The sequence below is a fragment of the Adelges cooleyi genome, unplaced genomic scaffold (genome assembly GCF_023614345.1).
Source record: "Adelges cooleyi isolate 19-005CV unplaced genomic scaffold, UGA_ACOO_1.1 ACOO_flye_CR_arks_rails_tigmint_CR_PRNA_108, whole genome shotgun sequence".
Classification (NCBI taxonomy): Eukaryota; Metazoa; Arthropoda; class Insecta; order Hemiptera; family Adelgidae; genus Adelges; species Adelges cooleyi.
This window is the reverse complement of record NW_026095761.1, coordinates 15,206,544-15,216,255: the sequence shown is the minus strand read 5'-3', so window position 1 is coordinate 15,216,255 and position 9,712 is coordinate 15,206,544. Positions and strand designations below refer to the sequence as shown.

General features: G+C 29.3%; 2 protein-coding genes across 2 annotated transcripts; one reads left to right on the top strand and one right to left on the bottom strand.

Annotated features, from left to right (window-relative positions):
• The first annotated feature begins 474 nt into the window (after positions 1–474).
• LOC126841575 (protein takeout) lies at positions 475–4,253 on the top strand. The gene is made up of 6 exons (XM_050578160.1): positions 475–675; positions 1,865–1,957; positions 2,156–2,294; positions 2,379–2,512; positions 3,112–3,261; positions 3,998–4,253. The coding sequence occupies exons 1-6, from the start codon at positions 594–596 to the stop codon at positions 4,147–4,149; spliced, it is 750 nt and encodes a 249-aa protein (XP_050434117.1). The 5' UTR covers positions 475–593; the 3' UTR covers positions 4,150–4,253.
• On the bottom strand, positions 3,317–9,485 carry LOC126847083 (circadian clock-controlled protein daywake-like). Its single transcript, XM_050587118.1, has 6 exons — positions 9,142–9,485; positions 6,962–7,054; positions 6,456–6,636; positions 6,254–6,387; positions 5,673–5,822; positions 3,317–4,615 (listed from the first exon to the last, which is right to left on the bottom strand). Exons 1-6 carry the CDS (start codon positions 9,248–9,250, stop codon positions 4,443–4,445), a joined length of 840 nt encoding a protein of 279 aa, XP_050443075.1. The 5' UTR covers positions 9,251–9,485; the 3' UTR covers positions 3,317–4,442.
• Positions 9,486–9,712: the final 227 nt, after the last annotated feature.

Sequence of the window (9,712 nt, the reverse complement as noted above, 5' to 3'; positions counted from 1 at the left end):
ATAAGCAATACATTTTAAACTTTGAAAAATATCAAGTATAGTATAATGTATAACAATACAAGGGCATCTGCAGGTGAAATTTCAGGGGGGGGGCGTCTATGATTTTGTAATCGATTTTACAAATTTGAGATATTGGTAAACATTTTTTAAACTTGCAAAGAAGCTGGGGGGGGGGGAGTTGTAGTTATTTTGCAAAACCAAATTATAATTATAATAAATTAAATTTGTATCAATTATGTATTGCACTTTTTATATTGTGCTAATTAAATATAATTTCTTACGTCGACCTTAACGATCAATATTTCCTGAAAATTACATATTTTTTTTGCACGCTATCGAAACGATATTAATTACTATAGTTAGCGCTAAATACTTACTTAAATACATGATGTTTCGAATAAATACAATTGACCAATAATTAAAAGCGTCCTTAACCTTAAAATATGGGTTGTTTTGTACTTATAATAATATAAAAGCACTTGTAATCAAATGGTGCCCCTTAGTAGCATGAACGGGGAATCACTTTTGCGAATTTTATGACTTGTCGGAAGTCTCTATTTGACCGGATATTCCGATTGGGATAACCGGGAAATATGGCGATTTCCATTTTGGTCACTACAGCTGTCACAATTTTCCTAAGACCGGACTCAGTCATTTCGGAATTAAAACCATTGCGTAAGTAACATAAGTCATTTTTAATAAAAATTTAAAATCAATTCATTAAGTATGCTAATATTATAAACCATTACATAGACTCGTCTCGGCCAGTATAGACTCAACAGTCCTAAGCAATAATAAATTAAAGTTAGTGAATTATTGACTATTTCTTATCAGAAGAATATTGTACTAGTGACTATTTCTGTATAATAAAATATTGAGGTAGTTACCATAAAACTGAAAATAGTTAGATTCTAAAACATAAACCACTTAATCGCATGAAGGCAAAATAAACGTAAGTACAAATTAACTGTTTTAATAAAAGTACACAAAATGTCTCTTAGAAATCCAAAGTGATACCTTCGGAGGTACTAGGAGAATCTTCGGACACATAGTTTGCCAGGCTCCTTAATAAAAACAAAATGAATTACTTAACTTCCTTAATGTTATGTTATTCTGATGTTAGTTTAATATCATATAATGATTTTAATCTAATTTACTTATCTCTATTAAACGACACTGAATAAAACAAAATATGTTTAAACACATTTTAAGCAATTTGTCCAACGTTCAAGAACACGCTAAAAATACCTTAAAACGGTAAGTTTTGCAAGTTTGGACATTAGAGGTGTTTAAATAAGTAACTAGACGTACTAGGAAAAATCTGAGACATTTTTTAAATTTAACATCACATTTTGTAAATAATACAAATTGTATTTAAAAATGCAATATATTAAACAAACAAAAAAGTGAAAAATGTTTAAAAATATAAATATTTTAATTCTTATTCTAAAACCGTGTTTAACTGTTTAATCGAAGATATTTTTTTAAAACAATTTTAACACAATTTAAATAATGAACTTGTGTTTATTTTACATAACAACAACGAAAAACGGGGTCCATTTATTAATGAAAATAGGAAAATGTATTTTGTTCTTTGGACCAGAATTACCTTTTGAAAATTTTTGTTCTTAAATTGTTGTTTTTTCAACTACTGGATAAGGACTTGAGAAGTTTTGGTTTTAATATTGCTGGTACATTATTGTGGGATTTCATAAACTTTAAATAATATCATTAAATACTAATTGTAATTTGTACGATTAGTTATAAAACACATTTCCGCTCTTGAATAAAATGACAACTAAAACATCATTGTATAGATATTGTCTCTAACTTATTTTGTTTTTTTTAATAACTTAACCAACAGCGGATTACTTGCACGTTTGCCGACGATCCAATCCGGACATTGCCAACTGCATTATGGAATCGGCGTACTTTTTGAGGACAAAACTAGCCGCGGGTAAAGCATTATAAGTCTAGTAGCATATTTATTTTATTTTTTTTTTAAAAAGGAGTCTTCCATTTTTGGCTGTTACTAAATTATAAAAAAATAAATTCCAGACTTTTTAGTCAAACTTTGGACACTCCTTCCCCCCACCCGACAATTACCCAAATCATGACCGAATATCGCACTTGGATAATAATCGTGTTTCCATAGGTATACCCGAGTTGGGCGTAGCTCCTATGGATCCGATGGTCATCAACACCTTGATGCCATCAAATGGCCACGGCATCAAGATTGAAACAACAAACCTGTTGGTCACAGGAACTAGTAACTTTACTCTATCTTACCTGAAGTGAGCAAAACTTCTGGCACATGCCATTGTACTTATATTGTATATAATTCTAAAGAATGGTTTTTAAAAAAAAATAAATAAAAGAGCCAACATAGACCGACAGAAGTATGAGTTTCAAGTTCGGTTTCCTCACATGCACGTCCTTGGAAACTATAGCATAGACGGAAGAATCGTACGGATGGCCATCAAGGGACACGGCGATTTCGATCTAGACATTTGTGAGTAGATCTATATAGAAACGATGACACAAGTCACAACTTTATAATAAAAATGTCTACACAACACATCAGTTACGAAGGGTGGGCAGCAAAAAGTGAAGAGTCTTGTGAGAACCTCACTAACATTCTAGCAAAAATAGAACGTAATGGCTACGACCCACGCCAGTTTTGTTAAATTGTTTTTTACCTCTCCTCATTGCCCCTAAAATTAACCGTCATCCCCTTAAATGCAAATTTCTCAAGAATACTCTCGAGAATATGTTTGAGAGTACTCTTTCAAGGGTTTCAATGATCTTCATATATCTTGTCTAAAACCTTGTCACTTTACACGTCCATTTAAACACTTTCATTTGCCTTTCATCAATTTTATTCGGTCACAAACACTTGCTCAACACCATCTGTACAACCTTTCAGGTCTTTATACGGTTATGTTAGTCGTCATATAATGTCATATTAAATCTATGACAATATGTCGATAGAAATAATTCAAAACTTGAAATAACCAAATTATTTTTTATTCATCCAGACGTTGCAAGTTCAATGTATTCTATTACAATGTTTATGATAAAACATTAACGAATAAATGTAAACGTTTGCAGATGGAGTCAAATGTAACGTTTCCCTGTTGGGTAACGTCGTCGATATCGATGGTTCGAACTACATACGTTTCAACAACATATCTCTTAGGATCATGGTAGACAAGGGCAAAATAGAATTGAGAAATTTGTTCGGAGGCGACAAAAATCTAGGTGATTATAAAACGACATATTTTAATACATATTTTATTTTTAAAGTAGTAGTAAAGCATACTTTGCTTATGTCCAACATGTAATTATTATCATAACGAACCAATAAAAAAACGCACTTAGTGTTACTGTTGATTCAAAATATGGAAAAAAAAATGGTATATAAAACAATAAAAGATATATAAATAAAAGTAAATAATAGCGAATCTTGTAAAGTGTTTGACAAGTTTCAATTATGGTTAACATACAAAAAAAATTATTAAGTATACTATAAACATCAAACAAAAAAAAAACAAAAAAAAACTCAGTCGATATAAGGTGAACCACCAGGAATTATGTACAGGTGTAATAAATATACTAAATATATTGTAATCTGTCAATTCCCGTAACCTAAACTTTATGTACATGTCATTTTTTTAAATTCAAGTAATATTTAAGTAGTGACACGTCAAATAATTATTTTTGTTTTACGAAACAAACAATAAGTACATAAAGACAAGTTCACAGTCAAGGTTATTTTGATCAGCGCGCATTATATGAATGTGTTTAATTCGTGACTGCCATTAGGCCGTAATGATGATAACGCATTTTTTAAATTATAATAATATATGTTTAAAAAAAAATCATAATTTGATTTATTCGCTGTTGTCGGTAAACGTATAGTGCGGAAGGTCACGGTTTAAGGTGGTCGTTTCTCGCGTTGTTGCTGATAATTATTATTATTTATTATGATTTCCAGGAGACGTGCTGAACTCGGCCATCAATTCCAATTTTATAATGTTCTTCATGGAACTCAGGCCGATCATCCAGAAAGTTTTGGAAGAGTTCGTTTTGGACACGGTCGAAAAGTTAACCCGGCATTTCACCTACGAGCAGTTATTTCCAGATTGAAGAAACTTTTATGTGTATAATGGTCGCTTACAGAGTATAATTTTACTTATTATGCAAGTCTGATAATAGTATTGTGTTATGATGTAATAATGATTTCGAGTCGCTTACGGGTTTTTTTAATATTTTATATAATATAATAATACATTATAATATTATAATAAAGCATAAACAAGTATATACGCGTATATTAAATGGTGTATGCGTTTATATCGCTTGAATTACAGGACAAGCAAGACAATAAAAAAAAAACAAAAAGAAGGAAGGAAAAAGATAAATATTATTAAAATCTTATTTTAACGCGAACTTGGCAGCTGATCGACAATAAACATCTCATCGAACGGAACTCCGCCCAACATCTGATTGACCATATTAAGCAACATTTTGCCTGATAGCTCTTCGATCATTGGCAGAGTCATTTTTTTTAGTTCGTGTTTTTGAGTTTTTATCATGTCGTTCACGGCTCGATCTGAACAAAAAAACCAGTAAATCATGTGAAAACCGATCGTTCAAACCCTTAACTTAGCAAACATTTAATAATGGATTATAATTATGAAGTTGTGTTTTATGGAATCCAAAAAACTATTAAAGAAAAAAAAATATTGTTTATTTTTTCATATTTTAGTTATATTTTATAATTTATAATACATGCAACCCAAAATCAATGACCTTCTTGTCATTCATGAGTAAAAGTATTGAGGATTGGCTATGTATCTTTTAGGATACTTTAAATGCTTATATTATATTTAAAAATATCTAAAGAACATTGATTTGTATAATTACTACTTTAATATTGATATGATGCTCATTAAAATTGATTTTCTAAACTATTAATAGGATATTACTAAAAAGTTTTCATGTATTCAATGGGAACAAATGTTTTTTTGTGAATAATGTATTTTAAATTTGTTATTTGTAAATTCTTTAATTTTTACTAGGTTTAAGTAAAAATACTACAGTTTTTACTTATTAACCATTTTTTTTTATTGTTTAAACTTCAACAACAATGGTTATTAGCTTATTACTTATCATAAGCCAATGAAAAAAAAAACGTTTCCCTCAAAATTTCCTTATTTTACATTATAATTTCCGGCATTTTAATTATTTTAAAAAATAATTAGCCAATATCCTTAGCTAAATACTAAACTAAACTGTTATATTAAAAGTAGGATTAATGGATTAAAGTAGCATTAATGCCACGCAACAGAAATATATATTAATAATATTTGTTAATCATAGTAACAACAGTTTTAATAATAGTTGTTCTTAAAAACTTTTAGTACGTACCTATATGTTTCTTTATGTATATATATACATATTATACATTTTTTAAATTACACGTAAATTATTTTCAAAAAATTGTTATTTGATTTTTCACTAACATCTCCATTAAAACCTTAAGGGTATATTATACTATTTTTTTTAATTGCTTAATGTAGTATAATAAAAAGGTTTTCCGTTAAAAATAATCAATTTCTCGGTGAATAGGTATCTACAATAAACAGCGTGCAAATTGCTTTACTTACTCAGATTTTGATCTTTCTTGAACAGATTTTCAATCACTACCGAATAATCTTGAAAGTTGACCTTGATGTCTACATTGTCGAACATCAAATACTTATCGTTCTTCCTGTTAACCAACTTACCCATCAGCGTGGATTCAACAAAAATGTTGGCTAAAAAAAAAAATACGTTAATATTGTTTTATAGATTACCGTTCTAATTATAATATATTATTATATTGCGTATCCGTATGTTATTTGTTTTTTTAAGTAGATTTATATTTGTAATTAGGTAAATACCATAAAAACATAAAATGGTTATTAGGCTATCAATTGAAATAGTGTGCATAATTGTATGTTTCTAATTTAAAAAATATCTATTATTATGATTTAGAAGCATTTAAAAACACCAAAGATAAAATTTAGTTGAAAAATAAAAAACCTCTTTTGGCTGAATTTATTTTGTATATTATGTTGTTGAAATATATTTTAGGCGAGAAAGCTTAAATTTAATTAGTTACTCTAATGTTAACATAGAAGAAAAAAAATGTATTTTTTCTGTAAATTTCCAAACAAAAGACAATTAACATGTTTTTACTACTTACTGGCATTTATTTTTACGGGTCCTGTGCTCTTGATGGGCAAGTTGAACATCATCAAATTTACATCGTATTCGCCTTCTATTTGCAAAAACGGGAATGTAAGGTTCGCGAAGAATTCTTTCTTTTTCATGTCAATCCTGGGAAAACATGAAAAATAAATATTGACGTTATGACCACCGAACAAATTGTGCGTGTTGTCACTCACTTCATATGGTGTAATTTGAACTCTGAAGAATGATGGACTATGATATTGCGGGCGAGTGCTCTGAATTTGTCAGAATTTTGTTGATTACCGAACAATTGAGTTCCGAGGGCTTGGAAAATCTTCAAGTCAAGTTCCCGAATCAAGAAAGGCTCGATAGCAGGGACACCCAATTCGGGTATACCTAAAATTTAAATCTCTCTAATAATATATGCAATGAAAGTGGTAAATTTCTAAGGGCTAAGAGTGATTTTTGTACAAAAAAATATGTCGACTTGTATAATTAAAACTATATTGTTATTCGTTACGCTTTTCGAATGAATCTGTTTCATAAATTTAATGAAAAAATAATTAAGCAAACACAGACCCGGAAATGATTAGTTGGCAAATCTTACGACAAACTAGTTTGAATAAAATTTTACTCAAACCCTTTTAGTTTTCGCCAGGTTAATTATTATCCTAAATAACGTTAAAATAAGCAATAAAACATTTTTGTTTGTCATTCCTACCTGTCTTGGCGTGCTTCAAAATATCGTTTAGGGCGTTTATCATACATTTGTCGATTTTGGGGTCGGATGTCTTGCATAATGTAACGTACTTGGCTGTAAAAAAAAAATATACATAATACAATCAGATAAGGTTTCCATTTTTAGTATCTTATATGTGTTGTTATTTGTTAAATATTCATTAAGGAATTACTAACTTTATCCTAACGATGAGTCCTGAGTAGAAAAATTAATAATACTGTTTGTGAAGTTCAAAATTTTTAACATTATGGTATTTATTAACATTCCTATTTTAATAATTTGGTAAAAATACGGTTAAAATAAATCACTAAAATTTACAAAAGCTCGTTTAACAAAACATAAAATTATTTTGTACAACATACCTAAACATTTATTTTATAATTTTAAATCACTTAAAATGTGAATTGTCGTCTGCTAGTAATTGTATGTTTATTATTTATGGTGGAGACTAATCGTCTCCTAGGGTTGATCCTAAAAAGTCGTTGCCGTTGTCTGTACCAAAATCAACAACAAAATGTTGACCTGTTGACTGTTGATTCACATTCACATAGAAACTTAAAAAATTACTGCTGCCAAAATGTAATATTTCCTTTTTTGGGGAGTTTTCCTTATAAATCAAAGTTATAGCTTTCCGTAATTTCAAATTGAAAAATATGTAAATTTGTTTGGTGTTTTTCCCGATATTAAAAGGGTAGGGTTGAATTTTTAGAATGTTTGTCCTAACAAAGTACCTTTCAGGTACGATTTTTGATCTATACACATGAGAAAATAGATACAGTGGCTTAAAAGAAATCGTAGGTCCAGACAAAAAAAAATGTTAATTAAATAAAAACACATCATTGTAAAAACAATATCTTCTAGTTCCGCATCGAATAAATTTATTATTATTAGAGTCTAGACATATAGTAATATGAATTTTTCTAAATAAATCACGATTATTATTAGGTTCATTGAAGATTCATCGCAGTTTGGTGCCAAAACGCCAATTATTGCTATCGTTATCGTATGGTAATTTATGCAAGCATTACAACAAAATTAGAAAAGGTAAAAACAAATAATATTAAAAAAATAATAATAATACACGTATTAATATGTAAATTCTATGTAACTAGGAGTATAAATATATAGGTAAATTTAGCAAAAATTTGTAACACTAATAAAATATGTTTTTCAAGCCATTATGAAGTTCTTCTATTGGCTTGTTAAAACATAATGTGTTTAGATAAAAAAAAATATATTTCCGTGTAGGAAGTCTGCTGTTATAATATACAAATTACAAACACATCTCAGGACCGTCTAATGTGATGTAGTATTGATGTATATAATCTGATGTATGTTGTAATGGTCTTTAATAAAGTATTTATGTACATTTGATAGCATGAAATACATCTTCCATTTCGTTATTAAGGACTTAAGAAAAAAAGTACATATTGTTTGTATAATATTTGTTATGTTATTTTAATTTAAAGTACCCATTAAAAACATTCCAATAGTACTCCAGTAAAGTATTGGAAAAATTATCTGAATAATATTTTTAAGTACGGTTCGCTAATGAATAAACACTGGCCAGTTTTTTATGTTTGTAAAATATGAATTCTAATTACAACTAATATTACTATTTTAAAATGTAGGGAGATTTCCAATGTAAGTAATAATAAATGTTTTATTTATCTAATCTAAATCTTTAGACAAATAACCATAAATTTATTTTCCCGACAAGTTCATTACAAATTTTATCTGGAAAAAGACATTTTTTTTCTCGAAAATTAATTTTTTTATGTTCGTATGATTAGGCGTGATATAGGCGTTCTTGTCTAACCTACCTAACTTAACGTGAATTTATCATGTTAGGTTCATTAATTTAATCAAATATTATAAGTGTTGATTTGCTGGATATGGATGCACATTCATAATAAAAATTATAAAATAATAATTTGTTCGTTTATTTATAATATATATATATATATACATATTATACTTTTGGCAAACAGATTATTTAAAATGTCATTATTGGAAGTTTTACTGTTTACATTGAATTGTATTTGAGCTAATGCTTGTTACAAAAACAATCAACAACATACTCTTAAATGCTAAAATTTACTTCAATTTTTAATATTTTTTTTTTTATATATATTCAACACTGCGGGTTTTCGTGTACTTACCTACTCTGCTGTTTTTATCCGCGGGTTTGGCGAATGCTGTTGGGCAGACAACCGACAGGAGCAAGACAACGGCGATGGCCGACAACACGGAAACGGAGCTGGCGCGCATAATTTCTTTGGATATTATATACTATATATAGCTCCAACAACTGAGAAGACGGACTTACACTCCAATCGATTCTCGACAAAAGTCTTTATGAAGGAAAAAAATAAAGTAATAACAAAAACTAAAATAAAAAAATAGATTAACTTCTATGTTATATAATGTGTATTCGTGTTGCGAGGGACAGCCGCTGCAGCCTGTGCTCTAGCCGGCTTTTGGTGTCAGAGTGTGCGAATAGTGCCAAACGGTTGGCAATTTTAATCCGCTTCGAACGGGTTGGGTGCAAAATAAACCACCGCCACTTCGAAATAGCATTACTTACTTGATTCCGTGTAGTCGGCCAAAGTGACCTTCGACACCTTCGCCGATCTGCCAGCCAGGTAAAACGCGGTAATTACATTTGCCCGTCGTGTTTTTGGGGAAAACAAACCGACTATAATAATAATTAGCAGTAAAATAATAACACGG

What these genes read in the sequence shown, in the direction of transcription:
- LOC126841575 (XM_050578160.1), top strand. Translation starts at nt 594, where the DNA reads ATGGCGATTTCCATTTTGGTCACTACAGCTGTCACAATTTTCCTAAGA. An exon ending in TTTACTCTATCTTACCTGAA is followed by an intron (nt 2,295 to 2,378) that starts GTGAGCAAAACT and finishes AATAAATAAAAG; the next exon opens with AGCCAACATAGACCGACAGA. An exon ending in CGATTTCGATCTAGACATTT is followed by an intron (nt 2,513 to 3,111) that starts GTGAGTAGATCT and finishes AAACGTTTGCAG; the next exon opens with ATGGAGTCAAATGTAACGTT.
- LOC126847083 (XM_050587118.1), bottom strand. Translation starts at nt 9,250, where the DNA reads ATGCGCGCCAGCTCCGTTTCCGTGTTGTCGGCCATCGCCGTTGTCTTG. An exon ending in GGATAAAAACAGCAGAGTAG is followed by an intron (nt 7,055 to 9,141) that starts GTAAGTACACGA and finishes TTTTTTTTACAG; the next exon opens with CCAAGTACGTTACATTATGC. An exon ending in TTCAAATTACACCATATGAA is followed by an intron (nt 6,388 to 6,455) that starts GTGAGTGACAAC and finishes ATGTTTTCCCAG; the next exon opens with GATTGACATGAAAAAGAAAG.